Source organism: Gossypium hirsutum, chromosome D10 (assembly GCF_007990345.1).
Source record: "Gossypium hirsutum isolate 1008001.06 chromosome D10, Gossypium_hirsutum_v2.1, whole genome shotgun sequence".
Taxonomy (NCBI): Eukaryota; Viridiplantae; Streptophyta; class Magnoliopsida; order Malvales; family Malvaceae; genus Gossypium; species Gossypium hirsutum.
Window position 1 is genome coordinate 53,418,235 of NC_053446.1, and position 24,673 is coordinate 53,442,907.

Consider the following 24,673-nt stretch of genomic DNA (forward strand, 5'->3'; position numbering starts at 1 on the left):
TAACAACTGTCAATTGCATCAAGATTGAAATTTTAAAATTCAAAAAGTATAGGGACTTAGAATGATCCAATTGGAGAAATTGGACTAAATCTATAATTGTACGCATGGTACAATACTAGTAATTGAATTTAACCAAACGTATATTTGAAAAGTACAGGGACTAAAAGTGACCAATTTGAAAAATAAAAAGAATAAAATTGATAAAATAAAAGTATAGAGACTAAATCTACAACTTTCACAAAGTACAAGGACTAATAGAAAAATTTAACCTTTATTTATTGTTTTATTTTCCTTTAATTTATTTAGGCAAAACTATACTATAAGTCCCTATACTCTTTGCAAATTTGAAATTCAATCCCTATAATTTTATTTTCAAAAATTTAATCTCTATACTTTTATAATTTCAAAATTGAGGTCAAATTGTTAAATACTGTTAATTTTTTTGTTAAGTTTATTGATGTGACATTTTAAAATAAAAAAATCTAAGTGATAGTCATGTAACTAAAAAAAAAGTTGTAATGACCCTAAATTTAACAAAATAAATTTTAACGGTGTTAGCAAATGAACTTATATATTTTAATTTAAATAGTAAAGGAACTAAATTTTTTGAAATAAAAATATAGAGATTAAATTCTAAATTTACAAATAGTACAGGTAGTTATAGGATATTTTAACCATTTATTTGTTATATAGTACGGAAAAACACAAGTCTCTCGGTTATCAACTCTGTTTCTTTACATTTTATTTAATTTTAATTAATCGTTATTTATTTATTTTTTCCTTTCTCTACATGCCCTGCTAGTTTTGAATCAATCCATCTATTGTTGTTCTTCGCTTCGTCGTCTTTATCATTTCTTTTTCTTTTCCTTTCCACTCACTGGCTAGAAAACCAGATTTCTATCAGATCTGTAAATTTTATTTTTAAACTCATCTGTTTACGCTCAAATGCGCCTGATTTTGGCGGCTTAACTTCACTTTTCATTTTGTTTCTTCGTTTGCCGAAAGTTTCCAAATAATGATGATCTTCGGCCCGATCACTCCCGGTCAGGTGCGTTCACTTCAGCATTCTCCAACACTCTCGGATCTTGCATTTTAAACTTTCTTCTTTTTTATACAAAAAAGAAAATTCTTGTTTTTTTTTTTTTGAATTTTTTCTAGGTTTCGTTTTTTCTCGGCGTATTTCCGGTGATTTCAGCTTGGATCTATGCAGAATACTTGCAATACAAGAAAAATTCACATGCATCCAAGGCGTAAGCTCTGAATTTTTACATTTTGTGACGCGATTACAATTAATTAACGTACTTTATTGGTGAAAAATTAATTTTCTGTTTTCGTATTTCTGTTAGTAGGCATTCTGATGTGAGTTTAGTCGAAATTGGAAATGTTGCCGTTAAGGAGGAAGATAGAGCGGTTTTACTGGAAGGCGGAGGTCTTCAATCTGGTTCTCCTAAAGCGCGGTCTTCAACATCTTCCGTGTCTCCAATTCTCAAGTTTGTCATTGGAGCCTTGATTTCTTTTCTTTCCTTCTCATTTCTTTCTATTTTGATCAGGTACTGAATTTATATGCTTTGATTTTGTTAAGGTTTATTATGATGGATGAGACTTTCTTGATTGAGAATCGGTTGACACTTCGAGCAATGTAAGTGAATTTTTTATTTGTTGATTAATATTTGAATCATTTCTTTCAGAGAATTAATAGTATGTAACTTAACTTCAATTCTTTTTGTTTTTTCGTCTTATAGATCTGAATTCGGTGTTCTTTTGGCATACTATTACATATGCGACCGTACTGATGTATTTGCCTCTTCGAAAAAGGTGAAGATGATTACTTCAGTATATAATTCATAGTTATAGTATTGTGTCTAACTAGAATAATAGATACTTGTGAAAAGATAAAAATGAACTTGAATTGAAGTTAACAACTGCTGAGCACTCTATTCTTCTTATAAAATAGTGCAGTAAGCCATGCATTTCAAATTTAGTTTTACTGCAATAAATAATCATTTAAAACTATGTTATTGCTTGCTAATTAAGTTCTTGCTAATTAAGTTCTCTCATTCATTGTATGTCTATCCAGAGTTACAACCGGGATCTTTTCTTGTTCCTCTACTTTCTTCTCATCATAGTTTCGGCAATAACTTCATTCAAGATACACCATGATAAGTCACCATTTTCAGGGAAATCTATACTTTATTTGAACAGACATCAAACTGAGGAGTGGAAAGGTTGGATGCAGGTTTGTAATTCTTTGAAATGATGCAATAAACCTGCAAATCTTCTTCTTGAAAGATCTTCATTTACTTGTAATAATAGAATGTGTTGGATTGCATAGAAAGTGCAAACACTTGTGGCCAATGCTGCTTACACGCAAATTGTTCCAGCATTGCTAAACAAGGATTGAAGATAGTCTTGTGCTTACTTTTCCCCCATTTATTTTGCAGGTCTTATTTTTGATGTACCATTACTTTGCAGCATCAGAGATTTACAATGCTATCCGAATTTTCATTGCTGCTTATGTTTGGATGACTGGATTTGGGAACTTCTCATATTATTATGTGCGCAAAGATTTCAGTCTTGCAAGGTTTGCACAGGTATGAGTTACCTAAAGTAAAGATCATGTAAACTACTCCATGTTCCAAGTTCCAACATTGAGTGCTTTGATTGAACAGATGATGTGGCGGCTCAATTTCTTGGTATTTTTTTGCTGTGTTGTCCTCAATAATAGTTATATGCTGTACTATATATGCCCCATGCATACTCTATTCACTCTTATGGTTTATGGGGCACTTGGTATTCTGAACAAGTACAATGAGAAAGGGTCAGTCATTGCTCTAAAAATCATTGCCTGCTTCTTGGTGGTTATCCTAGTCTGGGAAGTGCCTGGAGTATTTGAACTTCTCTGGAGCCCATTCACCTTTTTCCTTGGTGGGTAATTTTCCAAAGCATGATTTCTATTTACACAAATTTTGGTCATATTGACGGGAAAAATATAAAAACCATTGCAGGATATACTGATCCGGCAAAGCCAAACCTTCCCCTCTTGCATGAATGGCATTTCCGCTCAGGCCTTGATCGTTATATTTGGATTATTGGGATGATATATGCATATTACCATCCAACTGTAAGTTCTAATGCAATTATTTTTGATCTTTTCATTGTATCTTGCTATGAATTAATGCAATTTATTTTTGGAGTTCATAGCTAGATATTGGGATTTACTATTGCAGGTTGAACGATGGATGGAAAAACTCGAGGAAACTGAGGTGAAGCGGCGAGTATCAATTAAAATAGCCGTGGCAATAATAGCCCTGATGGTATCATATATACCCCTTTTGACTTGCCATTCCTTTTCCTAGAAACTCTTATTCATGAGGTTTCAATAAACTTGTAGGTGGGATTTCTATGGTTCGAGCACATTTACAAGCTTGACAAGATCACCTACAATAAATACCACCCTTACACGTCATGGATCCCGATAACGTAGGTCTCATGTCGACTGTGTTGATATTTTGACATATCTGAACATTTTGGCTTTTACCGATAAATTTTTGTTCCTTGTTTTCACCAGTGTGTATATATGTTTAAGAAATGTTACTCAATCCTTCCGAAGCTACAGTTTAACCCTTTTTGCGTAAGTAACCCTTAATCGTCTCTTGTTTTATTCTTTTGTTTTCCAATGACCAATAAGGTGGAGCTAATATATGTCTTTCATTTCCAGATGGCTTGGAAAGATTACACTGGAGACCTATATCTCGCAGATTCACATCTGGCTAAGGTAAGCTGAAGTTGACGACATGAGAATTCTTGGTGCTTCAACTGCTCTCTAGGAGTTGATCCGAATTCGAACCTCTAAATCATAGCATATGAATTTTTAACTCAACATCCGATCAATGTGCAGATCCGGGGTTCCAGATGGTCAGCCTAAGCTGCTCCTTTCTCTGATCCCAGATTACCCAATGTTGAATTTCATGCTTACGACTTCCATATATCTTGCAGTAAGTAAAACGGTGTCATCTTTGGGAACTGAAAATATCTCTCATTAGTCATGCCCTGACATTTTCTTTCTTGCCTGCAGATTTCTTACAGACTCTTTGACTTGACAAATATACTGAAATCAGCTTTTGTACCTACCAAAGACAACAAGCGCCTTCTCCACAACTTGATTACTGGTGTTGTAGTCTCGAGCATATTATACTCTCTCTCTTTCGTGTTCCTAAGAATCCCTCAGATGTTGGTAAGGTTTAGTTCAAATTAATCTAATTGTGTCACTTGAGAGTAGGCCTGTCAATTTTGATCTGAATTTTAAAATTCAAAACTAAAACGACTTGGAACCTAAAACAATCCGAACAAGTAAACCCGAAATGACCTTCATTCAAAACAATCCAAACAATTAGCCCAAAATTTCCCGAACCTGAATGACAAAATTCAAAAATGATCCAAACCCAAAATGGTTTATTCCCAAAACACTTAGAACGAATTGACCCTAAATTATTAGAACTCAAAATGACTTGAAAATTTTAAAATAAAAATCAATCTGACACAAAACCGAACTGATTTATTCAATTGACAGGTATAACTGAGAAAACAGCAAATAGTGAGTATAATACTTGAAAATCTGAATCTGACGGCCTTTACTGTATTGGAATTTGCAGGTGTGAGAACTATAAATATAGAGATAGTAGGAGGCAGCCACCATGACCTTGTTCATCACTGTGTTGTTGGAAGTATTTTCCTTCACAATGGAAACGTAAAATTGCAGAATTCAATAGGAGAATACGTCTCCTTGATCAGATCATGCGGAATATCGGAACATGGAAGGTTAAAGTCGGTATAAAACCTCCAAATTGAGGTTGGTTATTTTTGTTCACTATTATTGTTTTCTAAACACACGATATAGTTACTACATGATTCGTTACCATGTCTAAAACGTACACATATTGGTTTGCATTACATCGATCTTATTAAATAAAGATTTGCCTTTAATTAATATGCCTTACGTTTTATTCCAAGATTTGTTGAATCTAGGAACAAAGGAAAATGGAAAATAAAATGCAATAGAAAGTAAAGAAGAAAAGGTAACAAAAACATGGAATCCGATTGCAAATGCCAGCAGCAAGGGAAACAGAGCAGCTTCTTTTCCAGCCGAGATCATAGGAGATAGTTCCTCAGAATATATGCACGATATCATAAGCAAGTCTATTCAAGTTAAAGAAAGTAGTAGAGTATTAAGATATGAAACAAAAGATATTCAAACGTAGCTTACTATTAATCGAGGTTGAATTCACCTCAACAAGGCTATCTCAAATTCGAGTAACCAAAACTTTTGTAGGATTTAAGAAAGTTTCATTATTCAATTAGACACTCGTAAGCTACTTGGACAAATATGATCATTGTTGTACTAGGCTTGAGCAAGCCATCAATTGAACTGAGCTTGAGTAGGTTCGAGCAGCTAACAACCTACTCGACTTGAATTTGCATATATAACGAATTCAAACTGAGCTTCAGCTTCTATACTTGTATTCATTTGAGCTCGAATCTTGTTTTGCGCAACCAATTTTGAGTTGAGCTCAAGTTTTTTTTCCGATCGAGTTCAATTAAGCATGATTACAGAACGCAATGTTGTGTAGAAAGTTTCTAAATCTAAAGAAAAGGATACGTCCAGAATAGCACAAATGACTGCAAAAATAAAAGAAGAATATAAGCCAAGGAAAAAGATGAAAGGTTAGGCAAAGCAAAAGAACAAAATTTAGATTCATTGAAGATATGGGAATACGTAAAGCAAGTCAAAACATAAAAGAAAAGGCTTTACCATAAGCCCACCCAAGAATCCATCGAGTATAATCCGATTCCAGCAATCAAAATAAGAATGAAGGGAGAACTTTGCCTTTGCTATGAGTCCAATTGAAGTAATTGCCATGACAATGAAATACAATATAAAACCCATAAAGCCTGTCAACCCTAAAATCCCAGCAATAGCCCCTCCGATTATCGACAAAAACGTTCGGCTGCAAATGAAACCACAATGCTTATCTCAAGTATTGGCTTTCAACACACAACTTTTAGTATCTTCACTAAATGTGAGCATAGACATACCTGTAATATACAACTTTCATGTTATTCTGCAAATTCTCTGCTCTAAAAGTTGATACATCATTCATAACTTCCTTTGATTTCTTCTCAGATGAACTTGAATCACCCTGTCCTGCCATTACCTGTCAATTCTGCAATCCAAATCCCAAAAATAATTCAGAACGACAAATTTTGAAATGATTTAAATCCGTAAAAAATCAAAGCATCAAACACTAATCAAAATGATTTGGAGTCAAAATAATCAATCCCATCCATCCAATTGACAGGCTTAGTATAAAGAAAACGAAAAAGAAATACCATATCGGTGAATTACCCAGTGAAGCACAAGCGAAATAGTTGAGAAACAATTATAAAGTCCTTACTGCGCTAATCTAAAAGATCAATGCAGCATTACTGATATGAAAAACAGATTCCGAAACATTTATCGTATTACATGTTCCTTTGACTACGGCAGAGCGTCTCAAATTTTGGAACTTCGATCAAAAGGCAGCATAGATATACATTATCAAATTTCGAAAATTTCAAGTGGTTAATATGAAAGAATATAAGAATTTTACATCCATGATAATCGAAACGTAGGGGATAGTAATGGATCTAAGCATCAACAAACCATTCAAAAACAGATAAGAGAATACAAAAAAAGAAAAAAAAGAGTTTACCCAGATGATCGGAGAATACGAGACACCCTTTTTTTCCTGTATTCTTCTACTGAGAATTTACTTCGAGATAGCCCACTCGAAATTTTTATTTTATTTTGATCAAGTCTTAAATAATCCCGTCTTTCCATTAAATGCCATTACACTCCCTTTACTTTTTCAAAATTATAAAAAAAATCCACAGAAATAAAAATTAGCATTTTTTTTTGGTTTTATTTTTTATGAATTATTGTTTAATCTTAATTAAACTAATTTTACAAGAGATGTATTTGTATCATCTTTTAAACATCCACATCGTGCGTATTTATCATTTTTATTATTCAATCTTTATTGTTTTGGGTAAATTAGTCGAATATGCCAATTTCAAAAGATATTAACGAAAGTAGGCCAATTTTGGAGAGAGAAACATAAAACGCATCCCTATTGCCATCTTTGCTGAAAAAGGACTTTTCTTAACGGTCAAAAAATCAAACTACTACGGTGTCCACCCACGCTTGGTTTTGGGTTAATTATTTATTTATTGACTAAATTATAGAGTAAAAATTTAAAGGTTATAATTTGCTCAAAGTTCTTATACTCTTTTCTTATTTGGAATTTAATCCTTCTACTTTTCGAATTTAAAAATTTAGATCCATCTGATAACGCTATTAAAATTATTTTGTTAAATTTGTTGTTGTGGCATTTTGAAATGAAAAAAAATACTCATTTGGTATCCATGTAAAAAAAAATAACATTGCAACGGACTTGAATTTAATAAAAATATTAAAATTCTAGAATAAATATTTGAATATTAAAATATGCTTTGAAATTTAGTATTTTTATTTTTATTTTTAGAAATTTAGCTCCTTTTCCTTTTAAATTTAAAAAATTCAGATCTAATTGTTAATACTATTAAATATTTTAAAATTAAAAAAAATTAATTGCAATGTATTTAAAAAAATGATATTGTAATGTATTTTAATTTAACAAATAACTTTAATAGCATTAATAACTCTAAAAAGTTACATCAGGATAATAATCAAAATAAAATATTTGAGTTAATAAATGACATTGTGAAAAATTGAGTTGCCAAATTACATCAAAAAGTAGAAGTATAAAGATTAAATTTTAAATTGGAGTGTAACATAAGGATTAAAACTGAAATTTGACTATTATTTCATAATCTAAAATTTGAGTGTAGCATAAGGACTAAAATTGAAAATTTATCATTATCCTATAAAAAAAATAGAGGCTATACCACATGTCAAGCATGAGGAATGTCCTTTGAACCTTCTTTTTATGATTGAGTGTAACTCAAGGATGAAAATAAAAAAATTATCATTATTATATAATTTTAAATTTGAGAATTTAAAATTTTCCTATAAAATGTAAAAAAGAAAAAAGGTAAATAATTTTTATATTTACATTATATTAAATTTTCGTCTATTATTTATTTATTTTATACTTTACCCATATATAATGTGTATAGGATTAGTATAAGCAATATTTTTGTGAAAAACAAATTGTTTTACTTCCCTTCTCATAAAGACTATCAAATTCTGTAAAATAAATAAATGATAATTATAGGTAGTTACAAATATTAGGAAAGATGTTTAAATTAAGGTGTAACAAAAATAGGTTTGATAATTTATCATAATTTTATAAAAAATTTAAATTAAAAATAATTATTATTTAATTTAATGTACTTTTAGGTAATATTACATTCCATCAACTAATCACTAAAATTCTTACATTCCCACCCATGAACCAAACAAGTAATGTAACATTTCCGATAATGGTTATATAATATTATATCCCCGTAACCATATTGCAAAAGTAATCCTACATTTTCGAGGATAAGGTAAGATTCTGGAATAGCATTCTATTTAGATTTCAAAGATTACTTTAAGTCGATAATATCACACTCCACTACTGCCAAGATTTTAAAATATAGGGGATAATCGATAATCTGAACACCACCTCTTCCTTAGTTAATCCTACATTCCCATGATAATGAGAGATTTTAGATAATTTTACCCCATTTGTAAAGACTTTGATTCGTTTTACTTAAATCAAAATGATAATTTTTTTATCCTTTGATATATTTTTAAAGTAGATGTATACATGTACCAGATTGAGCCAACACAAGAAGTTTCTACCTATTATCTTTACTCTAGCTTGGCCTGGAACTGCTGCTAGAGTAAGTACAAAAAGAAAAATTCCTATCACTTTTATATATATATATAAAGCCCCAGCTACTTATTCATCTTCGCTAATTTCAATTTATTTATTTAAAAACTAGATATAAAATAGTATAAGCTTAAATAGAAGTAACTTCTATACCAGAATGTGCTTTTAAATAATCTTATATTTTAGCTAAATGAATTTAAATAAAAGAATGTATAACGTTCTAAGTAATCTAATATTATGTGAACCCGAGGCGCTTTAAGGGTGCATTTAATTCAAGGAATATTATATTCTCAATAATAATGTGAGATTTTGGCGTATAATTCCCAAGTTTGAATTTCAGATATTACCAATAGTGTTAAAAGCTTCCCTAAAATGAAGAGTCTGGTTGCAACAATGGCTGCAGACGAAATGGAAGTAACCATGGGTTTTTTTTACTCTCAATTACTACTCACACTGTACTTGGTTTTGCTAGTGGTAGTGCTTAAAGGGCGAAGTGGACCTCAAAGAAAGCTAGTATTGTTTATCTATTACTCGGGATGACTGGGAGGAGTTTGGTTCTTCTAATTAAGCTGGCATTAAATTCTTGAATTATTGTTGATTCAACAAAAAATCAATGGTTGGGTCAGCTGAAGTGTTTTCTATCAGTAATTTTAACCTGCCATTGGAAGTGTTGTCATAGCAAGTGTGGGTCTTGAGGTTTGTAGATGATTTCCATTGCTCGTCTCAAAAATATAATTTCTTCATTTAATACTAAAAATAGTCATGAAATTTCATAAACATACAAACCTTACAAGAACACCTGCTCTCCCCTCTCAAACCTGAATACTGAGAGAGATTTAAGAAGAATGTTTACCTATTTAGAAACTTTTTGAGCTTTAAGATTCCTTCTACCTTCATTCCCAACACTACCTGATTTGTGCTTTGATTCTTCTATGTAATCGTCATCTCCAGCAACAATACCATCTTCAAAGATATCCACATCATCTTCTCCATCCCAATCCTCCTCCTCCAGCTCTTCATCATCATCAACTTCATATACATCATCACCATCATCATAATCTTCATCATCTTCGACTTCAGCTTCATCATCACCACCTGCACGAACAGTGTGCCAGTCGGGTGGAGGTGGACAATCCTCAGTGATTGCCTCGTCTCTTTTTATCACCAGATGCCGAATGACTCTTTCATCTTGGTCTAACATGGTCTTAAGCTCATTAATCCATCTAGCTTCCAACTCAAAGTTCATCAAGATGTAGTGGGCATTCTTAGCTTTCTTTATCTTGTATGCTAGTCTCCGAAGACCCCAATCATTCAATCTCCATAACCTGCCTTTCTTCTCCCTCAAGAAATCTGCAGATATAATATAAGAAATTTACACCAGGTTACCTTGAACTTTCTCATTGATTCTTTCAAAAGAATATGTTGGGAATTCAATAGAAGGATACTAATAGCCCAAAATGAAAAGAACAATAAGCATACAATTTACACCAAGTTACCTTGGACTTTCTCATTGACACTTTCAACCTCTTCATCATGCTTCTCATGAACTAAATAAACAACCTCGTAGTGCCGCACTGTATAAACAAGGAGAATAATGAATCATAACAAAGTGACCAGATGTCAAACAACATTGAAAAAAGAAAATCCACGTTATCCATACAATGATAAAAGGTTTGCTTCTCCATATTTGACAGAAATCAGAACCCCAAAATGCAACTTTGATATTACAAAGGCTAATAAAACCATGAGTTTCCCTGAATTATTCAACTCCCATTTTAAGATATTCATATTCCATTTCCTTGGAAGGCTGCCAAGATGTTGATATCTTTGGCCTCATATTCAGGAGTTCGATAAATCAATTTATACTTTCTAAAATCAGCTTTGAATCCAACACTTGCTGAGGTCTTTGTTAGTAGTGACATAAGTTCATCCTACAATTCATGAATCAAGAATTCTTGCAACAACATGGTCCGCTCAGACAAATACGAGGAGTCAATTAAACCATTTCAAAGATATTTTTCGCTTTTTAAAAGGCAAGAAGCAGAGAAAAGAGTATAATTGTGAAAACCAAATAAAAAGCTTGATGACTATGATAGAATAATAAAATTTTCAAGAAAACAACCATAAATTTCTTTATGTTTAATCCTATCATACTAGCAGAAACTACAAAGTAACTACGAGAAGTAGGCTTACTGCGTTCCAAGTTCAATGCGCTTTGCAGCTCAAGGTTAAGAGATTCATACAATTCTTCTGCAAATTTACAAACAATTTTCATGAGTACAACGCGGCTATATTTATTCATCTGAAATATAAAAGCAGGTTATACAAACTTAATGACCACAATTGACTTACGTTCTTCTTCGTCATCAAACTCTGGGAGAAGTCTACCATCTTCCTGAACTTTCTTCTGCAATTCAAAGAGAAAACCCACACCTCAACTTCCATGGAAAAAAAAAAAGATTAAGGAGCTAAAATTTCTCAAATGGAACACAAAAACAGTACGTGAAGCAGTGGCAGTTCACAATAAGAAAGCCTTGGCCTTTTCTTCTTACTAAGCAAAAAAAGGGGAAAAAACTCTTATCTTTACTAAACATAGATATATAACCCAATTGATATTGCAGAGTTATAATAACACAAAGAAAGAAAACATAAAAAGGAGAAAAAAAAGGAACAAGGGTTTATGCAGAAAAGAGACCTCTTTGAGAAGAACAGCTTCAGGGAAGAACCCAGTGGTCTCATCTGGCTTGGGGATAAAACTGTGACTGTCTTGCTTATTATCGTTGTTTTTGTTCTTCTTTGCCTCCACAATAAAAAGCTTTCTACGACCAAGGCAAGAGTTTTGTAGCGGGAATATGGAGAAAGAGTGTTGGTTTCCAAAGAACCCACATTTTATTTGAAGTTTGGGTAGGGTGGGAGCAACAATTTTCGTAGAAGAGTGTAGGAGTGACTCCATTGCAGGAACTTGAAGAAGTTGCAGAGTCTAGTAACATATATCTTTAAATCTGGAGTTATGGATAAAAAAGATGCACCCAATACCCACATCTTAAAGCCCATTTATGAGACGTGCGAATTTCATTTTTTTAATCACATAGTTCGCAGTTGGTAAAATTCGATTATTAGCCCCTACACAATGCATAAGTTATAGATTTAGATTCTTTACTTTAATTTTAAAGTCTGTTTTGAGCCAAACAGCTAACAGTAGCTGATAAATCCTTTGTTATATCAAATTCAACATGAAATCTTTTTGTGATTACATAAAATTTTAAAAATAGTAAATTTGACAACTACCGTTTAATTCAAGGCTTAAAACTAAAACTGAACAAATCAAAATAAAGAGAATAAAATTTGGATCGTACAAGAACTAATAGGAGTATTTATCCTCAGAAAATACAATATCCTTTCAGCTTCCATTTCAGTAAAGAAAAAGGGAAATTGTCCTGAATTATAGTTCTACCATCTTGTGTGGCAATTGAGAGTATCGTCAGGCATTTCTTCAAAGGAAAAAAATAAAAATTGAACTAGAAATTCAGTTGACGCTTTGATAAGGATACTGACAACAAAATGAAATGAAGAATGTGTAAGAAGAGAAGTGCAAATTTTTTTAGTAATACTATAACCGGGAAGATTAACCTCCAGGGTCTGCAATCTATTTCATATTTGGTATGACGCTCCATATCTAATTATTTGAAGGAAGATGATAGTAAATGCTATACAAAATCTGCATGAAATATGCCTCACGGCCCGAGAACAAGTTAAACATGGATTCAAGTTTTCTGGATGTTTATGGCCAAAAATTGCTTTCTCTCTCGACAATCCGGGGCTACACAAATCATGATGACTGCAGCTTACCATTGTTTCTTACCCTTTTTCTTTCTCTTGCTTCCACTACCGCTGCTGCTGCTCTTCGAGCTGCTTTCTGCTTTCGTAGATGGATTTTCAGCAGAGGTGCTGCTACCATTAAAGTTGTCAAACATGCCTCCTTGTACTGCATTCTGTAACCACACTAAGAATTCTTCTTCGGTCATCGTTTCTTCCAGATTAGGAGGAGTTGGCATTGTGCCACCTCTCTGTCCTGAACTTGATCCCTTGCCGGTAGCATGCTTGGATGTCACACTAGTGTTCACATGAAAACTTGGCTTATGTGTGTTAGGTAGACATCTCATTCCCTGCAACATAATCCAGCAGTATTGAGTGTAGACATGATTCATATCAAAAGACTAATACAGTCTCATACACGAAGGAGATGGATGTCAGTGGGTACAACTTGTGAAAATTCCATGTGAAACCCATTTAGCATCCTATTCAACTCCAGATATCTTCGTATTAACAGTTCCCCATAGGTATTTTTTGGTCGAAGTCAAACTTCTTACTAACAGCCAAAGATCGCCTTAAACTTTTTTAGGCAACCAGAAAAAGAGCAGTAGCTCCTGTTAATCTTTTGAATAAATGCTTCAATCCTCCTTAGAAATGCATCCTTGATGGGTGGCAGATTAACATGATAACAAATACCAAGTGAAAGTTGACTTTACCTGACAAATATACCATTCAGTAGCATCGTATATCTTGCTATCAGCACAGACATAGGCAGAGGGAGCTTCCACCTAGACCGACAACCAATTAACTTTATGTAAAAAAAGTAGAAACAGATCTTAAGAATATCAACTCAAACAAGACTTGACCCTCGACTAACTGGGGTAAATACTTCTAAAAGCAATCCCTATAACTCTTTCTTTTTCAAGAGATTGTATTATCACTTGTGTCAAATCAAAGAAATTGAAAAATGGAATAGTATCTGCATGTAATGAGAGGTGGACAGTGCATACCTTAAGCAAAAATCCGAAAAATAAGGGCTCCGACGATTGTTCAACCCATCCATCACCATCTTTTGCTTGATGAAAATCTTTGCATTCCTTAGGTAAGCTCCAAAAACAATATTAATTTCTTGTTAGGGAACAAATGAAATCGTCAGACATTAGGGGATCTCATGCTCGATGAGAATGTGCTAATTGTCAAAGTCATAAACAGAACAAGCTAAAATGATACATGTTTTAGGGGGCAAGAAAATACCTGGCACCATCTTGCTCGAGATTTTGATTTCTTGGTGTGTGCCCAGACATGAAAGTTACCACATTTTTTGCAGGCAATACGCCTGGATTCTCCAAATGGTTCCTCCCCATCAGCCTCTGACCGTGCAGATCTAGAGGGAAAGAAACCATGTCTGCCATTCTGGCGATGAATTGCAGAAAAAGATCATGTAAGATGCAATGATTGATATATCTACTGCAAGAAAAAGATTTTATGGATGTACTGCTTAAGACAGTCATTTCCTTGCAAGAATCAGCAGAAACTTTAAACTAAACTCTACAAGATAGTCTTTCTTTATATTCAAGTGAAAAGTTGCAGGATGTATGCTCAGACCTTTTGAGAAGCATTTTGAAATCTACGGAAATAGTTTAACAGCTCCTCCCGCCTAAGCTCATCATCATATGTTTTTCGCTTCAACGAATCAAGTAAAACCTATAAACGAAGTTCTATTATTATCAGAAAAGAAATGCCAATCCACAAGGGGGAGAGCATAATAAACCAAGAGATTACCTCATATGCATTTTGAAGCTTTTTAAAAGCTTCTGCAGCCTTTTCATTGCCCATGTTCTTATCAGGATGGACCAGCATTGCCTAGCAAACAGTCTGCAAATTTCAATACCGTACACATCTTGCTCCTATTTTTTGTTAAAACAATTTGAAAACGATAAAAAAAAAACAGTGGGTATCAAGGGTAAGCTGATCCAAAAGAACTTTCACAAAGGCTCACTTAGATTTTACCCAATTGACTAGATACATTTGGCTAATAAAGCTCCAGAAAATTTGAAGAAATACTCAGAATGAGTGACCAACACAATGCAAAATAAACACAGGACGTACCTTTTTTCTGTATTCTCGTTTCAGTACATTAACATCGACATTCTGATACCGTGACAAACCCAATGCAGAATAGTGATCAGAGCAGGTCAACAATCGAGCAACTTCATCTTCAGAAGTCATCACAGTGTCAACCCCACTAGTTGAAGCTACCCCAGGACCATGGTTTGCAGAAAACCCTGGGACATTTTCAGAGAACGAACCATGCACTGACTCGTCATTGAAAAAGCCTGAATGACCATACATTCCATCGGTTTGCTCAGGGTTTCCATCAGGTGCTGCTTGCTGATTTATGTGGTTCTTTAGGTAGTAGATCAATGCATCACTTGAGATAAATGATAGATTAAGAGCCAAAAGCAAACCAAGCCATCCGGCATACATCCAAGCACAGTATACAGAATATATAGTGGCGACCAATAACGCAAGACGCTCATGGCTAAACGAAAATGCCAATCCTGAATTGCAAAACCAAAACTCCATAAATTTGGTGGAATAAATTAGCAAATAAGACTAATCCAACCAGAAAAAGAAAAATAATAACCTCCAAGTAAGATCACCATAAGTGTTGTCCAGAAACTTCCATAAAACCACAGGAAAATAGTTCCAAAAACAGCTACTACCAACATTGCGACAGTGAGCCCAACAAAAACTGCTGTCAGAGCAGCTATGGCCTGAGCAATCAACATTTACACAAGTAATAAGAACCAATAACTTGTCAATAGCTCAAGAAATGTCTCAAAATATTCAATAAATCATTGAAACATTACAGAGACTTAGCAATCAGTAGTCCAGGAAATTCCTCAACAAAATCAAATAAATACTTGTGAAAACATAATTTTATGCAAATGGTGGTTCAAAAAAATCATCAATATGCAAATTGAGGGGCGTCATGATCTCACGGAAAAGGAAACCTTAGGAAAAACATTGATGACATAGAACAAGTGCTTACCAACACCAGAAGAAACTTCATCATCCCAACCATGGCAATTACTGAGAAGATACTGCACCATATAACCAGAAAAAGAGATGCTGTACCCAAGCGGAGGAAGGAATCAATGCCTCTAAGAGCACAGTCCAACCAGATTATTGACAAAAGAAGCATTATATTTCCAAAGTGCACAAGCCATTTCAAAACAATGGGATATAATCTCTCCAACTTTGCTCTGACATGATCTCGAGCATTATACACATTAGTTGTTAGGGAAATTAAAATTGGTCTTTGTTTCTCAAGCCACTGGCTTATCACCTTGAAGGTGGACACAGCTATTGCTCTCGCATTCCTTACCGCCGCAGTATCAGAAAAATCCACATTATCCATGGCATTTTTAAGATGAAAACCATTAAGCAAGCAGCCCCAAGATCCGTTTTTATGTTTCAGATTAAGGTTCCCATCAGGTGAGATTTCATTTTGTTCCCTTCCACTTGAAGCTTCCTTTGAAGGTTTGTTGTCAGTGCAAGACCCTGAATTACTCCCAGAAGATATTGATTGGCCAAGATCCTCAGCTGAATCTCCATGCTTCTCCGTTGACACAAATTTCTCAGAATTCTGCCTATATTTATTCTCAGTCCCTGCACGATGACCTTTAGTAACATTCTCCTTTGAAGGATTGCCATTTGGTAGTTTATCTCCAGAAGAGTCCTTTACCTCACTTGTTTTCCCCCTTCCTTTTGCATCAGTGACTCGATGACCTGCCTCTGAACCCCTTTTTTTCCCATTCTTCCCCCGAGCCATGAAATTATATGTATTCTTGTAGCTTCTTAAGAAAGGAAATAACTTTAAGCCATCCCTAGCATATTAAGGGAACAGACAAAAATAGCTCTGACGTGAAAGAAACCCTCACCTCTGAACAAAAAAAAAAAAATCACCTGTCACCAAAGAACGAAACCCAGCATTAACAGTGTAAGCCTAAGAATTTAATTGCATGCAGTAAGTATTCAAAAGATTTTATGTTGCAACCTGATACCAAACAGAAAAAGAAACAATAAGATCTAAAGTTACCAATTGAAAAACTACCGAAAGAAAATATATCAGAAATGTATATATTTCAGAACAGCATCAACCAGGGTTCCAAAGGGGAAAACAAAAAATCATACATATATCAGAAGGGAATTATTTCATAGAACGAACACCAAACCTTGCTTGCAATTTCCACACGAAATGAACAAACGAGGGTTTTTATTTTATTTTTTAATTTCCGGGAATAACAACCAACTTTTCATCAATATGTTACTAAATACAGCCTATACAGAACATTTGATATCCCTCTCTCAACCTGGCAGATGTAATAAGCAATAATAGCAAAGAAAACTCATTTGGGAACCAAAACCCATAAATTCCATAACAGAAATAGGGAAATACTTGAAACAAATATGTATGATACCAAGTACAAAACGAAGAACACCACAGAGTCAATTCTTGCAAAAATGGAGAGTTGATGTTTAATAAAGGAAATGGTAGGCAAATGAAGAATCACCTTGAAGCAGTGCAAGTGGAGTCAATAGAGAGAAGGAAGATGAGAAAACCCAATAAGCAGAAGTAATAATAAAAAAAAGCCCTAAAAACGGGAATCAAAGAAAAGGGGGTCCAGAAAGTATGAGATTCTTTTGGTCTTTATACTGTAAGCTAAAATTTGGGTTTTGTCGAACCTTTTTTGCCCACTAATTGAAGAAAAAAGAGGAGGGTTAATCGAAAGGAGGGTATTAAAGAAATTAAAAGGTGTGTCGATGGAGGAGGTGAGTGAAAAACAGATAAAATAAAGAAAAAGCAAATGCAGAAAGACAGTGATAAACAGAGGGGGAGTAACGAAGCTCTAAAAACAGATTGGATGTTGTTGTAGGGTTCTGTTTGGTTGCTTATCTCCGCTTCAGTTCTGAGTCGGATTTCTTATTCCCGGTTGTTTTTATTTTCAACGCAAATGAACTTCAATTTGTTTTCTTAATTTTTATTTTCTTTTATTTAAAGACACATGACATTATTTTACAATTTTTTAACCATTTTTCAAATATCAAATTTCATATTCTAGTTAAAATTCAAATATATCTTCATTATTAAAAATTTATGAAACATAATTTTCAACTTTTAAAAATATATGTGCAGGTTAATATATTTGCAAATATTTATATATTTTTAATTCAAATAATATTATAATTTAAATATTAAAAGTGTGTTTATTGATTTGGTCTTAGTTCGACTGACATGAGTATTGTAAGTTTGAGTGTACTTTAATACATTAGATTGGGAGATATGATAAAAAAAATAGTAAAAATATGTTTAAACACTAAAATAAAAAAAATAATAAATAATTATGCAAAAAGAAAATAAATACGAGATAAGGATATCCACCTAATTTCTTCTTTAGGAAGGGTTTTCGTGAAATAAATGTGTGGGTGTATTTAAGAGTCAAATAGTTTGTACAGTCTTAATTAATTAAATTATAAATATTAAGGACGATTTAAATGTGTGCCAGCAAAAGTTTTTTTATCCTAAAAGTATAATTAATAAAAATAATGTTAATTGCACTACACATACTAAAATTATAACTCAATTTTTAAATAATTCTAATTTTTTATTAATCAAGACTTTTTATCAATTAACCCATTAGCTTAAACATTAAATATTAACTCAAATATAATTTGAAGAATATTTATAGTTTATGAAAAATATTTTATGTATTTTCTTATTCTTATATTCGTTTTATAAGAAATAATTTGGTCAACCCAAAATAATTTTCTTTTCTTTTAAAAGCTTGCTTTCATGCTATTTCTAAGATCACCCCTTACAAGGAACTTTATTTTTGTATGAAAATTAAATAAAATATTTATATAAAATATTAATCCTGCATTGCTTATTATTAGCTTCATATAAAATATTAATTATTATAAAATATTTTCTTATTATAAAATAAATTTTAATTGTTAGAAAACAATGCTTTAATAATATTTTGTAACAAATATATTTTATATTGTATTTGTTTCACTAAAAATTACTTTTAAAAATTGATTTAAAAAAAATTTTGTCGAAATAACAGAAAATATTTTACAGAGGATGATCCAAACACCAAAAAATCAATATATTTTTTAGAAGTCATTTTTTAGAAAATTGTTTTCTGTGAAATAAACATATTCTTAAATTTTATTTACTTAGATTTTTTAACGCGTATATATCAACTACATGAACAACTTGGAAATGATGTATTAAAAAATATATATCCTTCCTAAAATACTACACAAACAATTTGGAAATGATGTATTAAAAAAAAGGATATCACTCCTAAATTTTATTGACTTGGATTTTTTCTAACACGTCACATTAACATTGTCAATGTGGTAGGTACATACATTTTTACACTTTGATCCATATATTTTAAATATGCTCCATGTTAGATCTAAAATAGTTTTGCTGACAAAAAAAAACCTAATTGATACAATACTAGTAATTTGAGTTCAGGAATCAATTGAAATATTTTGAAGTTTAAATACTTATTTAAAATTAGGACAATAGTTTAAGAATGTTTGATGAAATTACTCCAATAAAATATAATAAAATTGAAAGGAAAGGAAATTTGCGAAATTTAACAGCACGTTTGGTTCGCTGTATTGGATTAGAGGCGTAATGGAATAGGAGCGTAATGGAATAGAGGTGTAATGGAATAGATGTGTAATAGCAAATCAATTGTTTGGTTGAATGTAATGGAATACAGACGTAATAGTAATATTGTGTTTGGTTGAATGGAATAGAGGCGTAATAGCATTATGGAAAAAACTAAAATGATTAGAATACCCTTAGCATAAATTTGTTTTGGTAAATGATTATTGTTATTGTTATTTAAATTTTAATAAGATTATTATTATCAGTAATAAATAATTTAATTATATTTAAACATAATTATTATTAAATATATTATAATTAAAATATATAATTTAATAAAATTCTTAATAATTAATATTCTTATATGAATTTACTCAAATCATAATATATTATACTATAAAATATAAATTAACATAATTATTATTAAATATATTTTAATTAAAATATATAATTTAATAAAATTCTTAATAATTAATATTCTTATATGAATTTACTCAAATCATAATATATGATACTATAAAATATAAATTAACATAATTATTAAATATATTATAATTAAAATATATAATTTAATAAAATTCTTAATAATTAATATTCTTATATGAATTTACTCAAATCATAATATATCATACTATAAAAGATAATTTTAAATAATTAATATTAAATATATTTTAATTAAAATATATGATTTAATAAAATTTAAAATAATTATAACTAATAAATTATCTTATATGAATTTGTATAATTTAAAATAATTATTATTACATATAATTTAATAATAATATATAATTTCATAAAATTCTTGATAATAAATTTTCTTATATGAATTTATACAATTTAAAATAATTAATATTAAATTTAATTTAATAATGATATATAATTTCATAAAATTCTTAATAATAAAATGTTCTTATATGAATTTACTAAAATCAAAATATAACTTGAGAATTATATTCTGGATAAACATAATTAACTTATATTAAGAAAAGGTTAGATGAAAATGAAATTCTACATCATAATCCATATGTTATATAGTTTTACAACATCAAAAAGTTTGAACATTGATTTTTAATGGTGAGAAAGAAATCTTCTAACCCATTCCAATCGCGCAACAGAAGGTAAACTAAAGAAAACGATCATTTGAGTTGGATGATCTGGAATTTTACTCAAAGCGTCATACCACTGATCGTCGGTTAAACCTTCAATTTCCCATAAGGATGAATATAAATTTGAAGCTTTCTCTTCTATCTTTTGATATTCTTCTGACTTCTGCTGAACTACCACCTCGGAGGCAATACTCCTACTGATTTGATCGCCAACGGCCTTGATGTTTTCGGCCAATAAAGTGGCAGCCACATCAAATGAAGAAGACATATCACGAGCATCAGATTTCTTCTTTCTCTTGTTTGAAGATGAGGAACCCCCTTGGTCTCTATCTCGTTGCGGCTCCGCAGCAGAAACATCCATGTCATCCAAGGAGACGTCAGCTTCGCAGTCATAGAATGAGTTTCTTTCTTCATCCATACCTGTAATAGGTACACCCTCAGCATTTATTTCTTCAAGAACATCAGCAGTTGTTTGAGCATCTTTCCCAGTTGCTCGATCTCTTGCATATATGGCAGTAAGCTGGTCGTAGTAAGGGAAAGTACGCTGTCTGAATTGAGCGGCTTCTTTATGACTCTAAAAAAATGAGGAAATCATATTAGTTATAAGTTTGGTAAAAATAAGATAATAAAGACTTGAAATAATCTTACCTTTAAATAGGAGTCCCAAACCGCATCTTCAGCAACAATGAGCTGCCTATGCTCGTCCCAACCAAAACCGCTATTGTTTTGGCCATTAAGCATGTCATAGACGATTGACCACTCCCTTTTTAGTAACCTAATCCTCGATTCAATATTAGGTCTCGCCTTCAACATTGCATTTGGTAAAACCTTTTGTAGCATTCTCTCCAACTCGTTTAAATAACCGGCTTTGAACCCGGTATCAGCATTAAATGTTCCAACATTGTGCAGGTCCACCATGCAGGAAACCAATGCTGCATCTTCTTCTGGAACCCATTTTCTTTTGGTTCCTCGAGAAGCTTGAGAAGAAGCATTTGATTTCTGGAACACCTAACATAATTATCTTAAGAACAAAAAAAAACAAATTATATTAATTACTATTTTAATATCATGAATCAAAAGGTGCTTGCCAAACTAATTTAAAATTATAACACATGCTGAATGAGAAGAAATTAAATTATAATTCAACAAGTTCAGTACAATACAAAAATCAATACAGAAGTTTCACAAAAGTTTCACAAACGAATTTCTAGATGCTTGCCATTGGACTCTAAAATCTTGGGGCTCTATTTTATATTATATTAAACTTTACATCAATGGTCCCTGACCGACAGATTCACAGCAAATTATCATGTAAAGATAATTTTATAAAAAAATACTATTTATTTAATTGATTGTTCAATAAAATAGTGAAACCAAAAAAAAGGTTATAATAATTATTGATGAATTTTTTCGAAACAACCCAGCATAATTTATACATCAGAATAAAAATAAAAATAAAAAGCAGATGATTTTGACAGCCGGCATAGTCTTATAATATATCATAACAGTCCGGAATCTAAACAAGAAGACACGACACATGCTAAGGATGTTAAACACACGAAGGACTAGAAACAAGATAAATCAGATAGAAAGAACTAGGAAAAAAAAACAAGAGCTTGTATTAATGGAGGTTTTTTTCTTTTGTCTGATATGTATGCAGCTAGTAGTATTTTTAGAGGTTATATATATACAGTCAAAAATACTAGCTGATCTCTATTGGGATTAAAATTTAAACATGGATTATCAACATCGAGCTAGTTTCATTCTTAAAGCAAAATTTACAAAAATGGAGGCTCACTTCATTAAATCTATTAAATGACCATGAATACCAATGGAAAACTAACCTGTAATGAGCAAATCGGGAACGACTACGATGAAGAAGTGTTGGAACAAAGAACCTGTAATAAGAAAAGGGAAAGCTGATAAATTCCCATGTTGTGCATATTATAGAAGTAGTTGAAGTTCAATATAGAAAACATTAAAGGAAGATTAGATAGTATATATAGAGATGGTCAAGCTTTAGTTGATATAAAGAAGGATACTATTTTGATATTAAGAGAACAGGATAATAAGAATAAACTAAACAATCTCCAGGATTGGTTTACACAAGCTTTAGAAAAACAAACTACTGTTAGGGAACTAGTACAAAACAACCAAAGCACGATCATTCTGTTATGGTAGTTTTTCCTCCATGTGCAAAACACTTGCCGCCCCTCCATGGCATTGAGTTTCAACCCTTTGAGGTTTGTCCCAAGATCTTTGTTATTTTCAATCAGACTGATAATAGGAACCAAGTCTTGTTCAACCCGGCTATCACAAACAAGTTTCATGGTAATGGATTAAATGTTTTTGCAAATTACAATGATGGCAAGTATGAGAGGAAAGATGTTTATGATGTGGGAGAAGAAACATCCTCTTTTCTGAAAGAGGATTCGGATGATATTGATGCACTGCTCAGCTCGGAAGAGGAAGAACAAGTTGAGTATGACGAAGAAGAGGTTAGCACAGCCCGAACCTTTGGAAATTATGAATTGGATACTGCTGATTCTCGCTCTGCTCATGGCTCGAAACTGGAAATTATCAAATCGCCAAAGCACCCTCAAGTCTCGATGGAGCTGAATTGAATGTCCGTTACCAACTGACAAATTTGACAGGGCAGAGAAAGAAAAAATATATGAAACTGAGATGGAAAACAATGAAAAGAAAAAATATATGAAACTGAGATGGAAAACAATGAAAGTGAACTGGAAAGGTTGCGCAATTTAGTAAAGGAACTGGAGGAGAGGGAATTGAAGCTCGAGGGCGAATTGCTTGAGTACTACGGTTTAAAAAAGCAGGAATCAGATATTGCTAAATTACAAAAGCAGCTTAACATCAAGACAGTTGAAATTGACATGCTGAATATTACCATAAACTCTTTGCAAACCGAGAGGAAGAAGCTTCAAGAAGAGATTGCACATGGAGCTTTTATAAAGAAGGAGCTGGAGGTGGCTAGGAACAAAATCAAGGAGCTACAAAGGCAAATTCAACTTGCTGCTAACCAAACAAAAGCTCAGGTATTGTTTCTCAAGCAACAAGTTTCTGGTCTTCAAGCAAAAGAGCAAGAAGCCATCAAAAGTGATGCTGAGATTGACAAGAAATTGAAAGCTTTAAAGGAGTTAGAAATTGAAGTTGTGGAGCTTAGGAGAAAGAATAAAGAGCTTCAACATGAAAAGAGGGAGTTAACTGTTAAACTGGATGCTGCTGAAGCAAAAATAACCTCCCTTTCCAACATGACAGAGGTAAGTCCCACAGACATCTCTTATTTATCATATTCTGAACTACATTTATCTTATTTATCTTATTTATCAGCAAATGGTGTAAAGGAGAACAATCTTTCAGAATTAAATTATCTTCTGCACCCTCTAGCATGCCTATAGTGAAAAAGGTTTAAACTTAAAACCAATCAACTCCAAGATTCATTTATTTAGATGAATTATTTAAAACATTATGCAACCAATATTTGCTCTTCCAACTTAATTATAATTCAGCTTTTAGGACAAAATTCAAATTAAAACATGTTGTTCCAATAGGGTCGGAAGCGTGTAAATTATTGTACTAAAAAATCACACAAAGTTCAATTCCCAGGGAAGAGAGGTGGATCACATGGATCTCTTAAATACCAAGTCTTTCCTTAGACAGAATATCCCTTCTATAGTAATTTAATAGCACAATTAAATACTACTATTATACCCTCAAATATTGAAAGAAAAATAGGACAAGAAAGAACACAAGAGTTTTAACGAGGTTCGGTAAATTATACCTACGTCCTCGGGCACTAACACCAGATGATAACTTTACTATCTCTAAAGTATTACAAACAAATAGAATTCCTTAAGAATTCTCAAATGGGAGAAGAGAGAAAACTAAGAGAGAAAGATTGGTTGGGATGAATTGAAATGAGAAATGAGAAGGCCTATTTATAATTGAGGTTTAAGGACCAAACAATAAATAGCCCATTATCTCAAGGACCAAAAAAAATTATCCCATGCCACTTTTTCAAAGTCAACTTTAGGGTGCTAAACTTGCACCACTTTGTATTGTTTGCCATTAATGTTGTCTCCCATTAATGTTAACAATCTCCACCTTGAAGATTTGATTAGGAT

General features: G+C 32.3%; 5 protein-coding genes across 8 annotated transcripts; 2 read left to right on the forward strand and 3 right to left on the reverse strand.

Moving 5' to 3' along the window:
- Positions 1 to 752: 752 nt before the first annotated feature.
- Positions 753 to 4,987, forward strand: LOC107916221 (protein REDUCED WALL ACETYLATION 2). Of its 2 annotated transcripts, none has more exons than XM_016845377.2 (16): positions 753 to 1,048; positions 1,159 to 1,250; positions 1,347 to 1,490; positions 1,583 to 1,639; positions 1,743 to 1,815; positions 2,078 to 2,236; positions 2,442 to 2,591; positions 2,670 to 2,925; positions 3,006 to 3,121; positions 3,228 to 3,314; positions 3,392 to 3,480; positions 3,569 to 3,631; positions 3,719 to 3,775; positions 3,899 to 3,995; positions 4,076 to 4,234; positions 4,653 to 4,987. In XM_016845377.2, exons 1-16 carry the CDS (start codon positions 1,016 to 1,018, stop codon positions 4,656 to 4,658), a joined length of 1,638 nt encoding a protein of 545 aa, XP_016700866.2. In that variant the 5' UTR covers positions 753 to 1,015; the 3' UTR covers positions 4,659 to 4,987. The 2 variants fall into 2 exon arrangements, with proteins under 2 accessions (XP_016700866.2, XP_016700867.2); XM_016845378.2 differs by having other exon boundaries at positions 1,350 to 1,490.
- Positions 4,826 to 6,884, reverse strand: LOC107916222 (ER membrane protein complex subunit 6). Its single transcript, XM_016845379.2, has 5 exons — positions 6,750 to 6,884; positions 6,094 to 6,221; positions 5,810 to 6,005; positions 5,657 to 5,676; positions 4,826 to 5,196 (listed from the first exon to the last, which is right to left on the reverse strand). Exons 2-5 carry the CDS (start codon positions 6,207 to 6,209, stop codon positions 5,166 to 5,168), a joined length of 363 nt encoding a protein of 120 aa, XP_016700868.1. The 5' UTR covers positions 6,210 to 6,221; positions 6,750 to 6,884; the 3' UTR covers positions 4,826 to 5,165.
- A 2,752-nt stretch (positions 6,885 to 9,636) lies between these two features.
- LOC107916220 (acidic leucine-rich nuclear phosphoprotein 32 family member A) lies at positions 9,637 to 12,103 on the reverse strand. The gene is made up of 5 exons (XM_016845376.2): positions 11,611 to 12,103; positions 11,268 to 11,322; positions 11,109 to 11,165; positions 10,412 to 10,489; positions 9,637 to 10,265 (listed from the first exon to the last, which is right to left on the reverse strand). Exons 1-5 carry the CDS (start codon positions 11,866 to 11,868, stop codon positions 9,769 to 9,771), a joined length of 945 nt encoding a protein of 314 aa, XP_016700865.2. The 5' UTR covers positions 11,869 to 12,103; the 3' UTR covers positions 9,637 to 9,768.
- A 392-nt stretch (positions 12,104 to 12,495) lies between these two features.
- On the reverse strand, positions 12,496 to 17,758 carry LOC107916219 (uncharacterized). Of its 3 annotated transcripts, none has more exons than XM_016845374.2 (10): positions 17,309 to 17,758; positions 15,784 to 16,700; positions 15,376 to 15,505; positions 14,838 to 15,289; positions 14,511 to 14,591; positions 14,334 to 14,432; positions 13,983 to 14,141; positions 13,739 to 13,825; positions 13,445 to 13,516; positions 12,496 to 13,081 (listed from the first exon to the last, which is right to left on the reverse strand). In XM_016845374.2, the coding sequence occupies exons 2-10, from the start codon at positions 16,564 to 16,566 to the stop codon at positions 12,761 to 12,763; spliced, it is 2,184 nt and encodes a 727-aa protein (XP_016700863.2). In that variant the 5' UTR covers positions 16,567 to 16,700; positions 17,309 to 17,758; the 3' UTR covers positions 12,496 to 12,760. The 3 variants fall into 3 exon arrangements, with proteins under 3 accessions (XP_016700863.2, XP_016700864.2, XP_040959205.1); XM_016845375.2 differs by having other exon boundaries at positions 15,784 to 16,677; positions 17,309 to 17,736; XM_041103271.1 differs by having other exon boundaries at positions 17,216 to 17,736.
- A 4,929-nt stretch (positions 17,759 to 22,687) lies between these two features.
- Positions 22,688 to 23,152, forward strand: LOC121222090 (transcription factor bHLH144-like). The gene has a single exon (XM_041101992.1). It carries the CDS (start codon positions 22,703 to 22,705, stop codon positions 23,150 to 23,152), a length of 450 nt encoding a protein of 149 aa, XP_040957926.1. The 5' UTR covers positions 22,688 to 22,702.
- Positions 23,153 to 24,673: the final 1,521 nt, after the last annotated feature.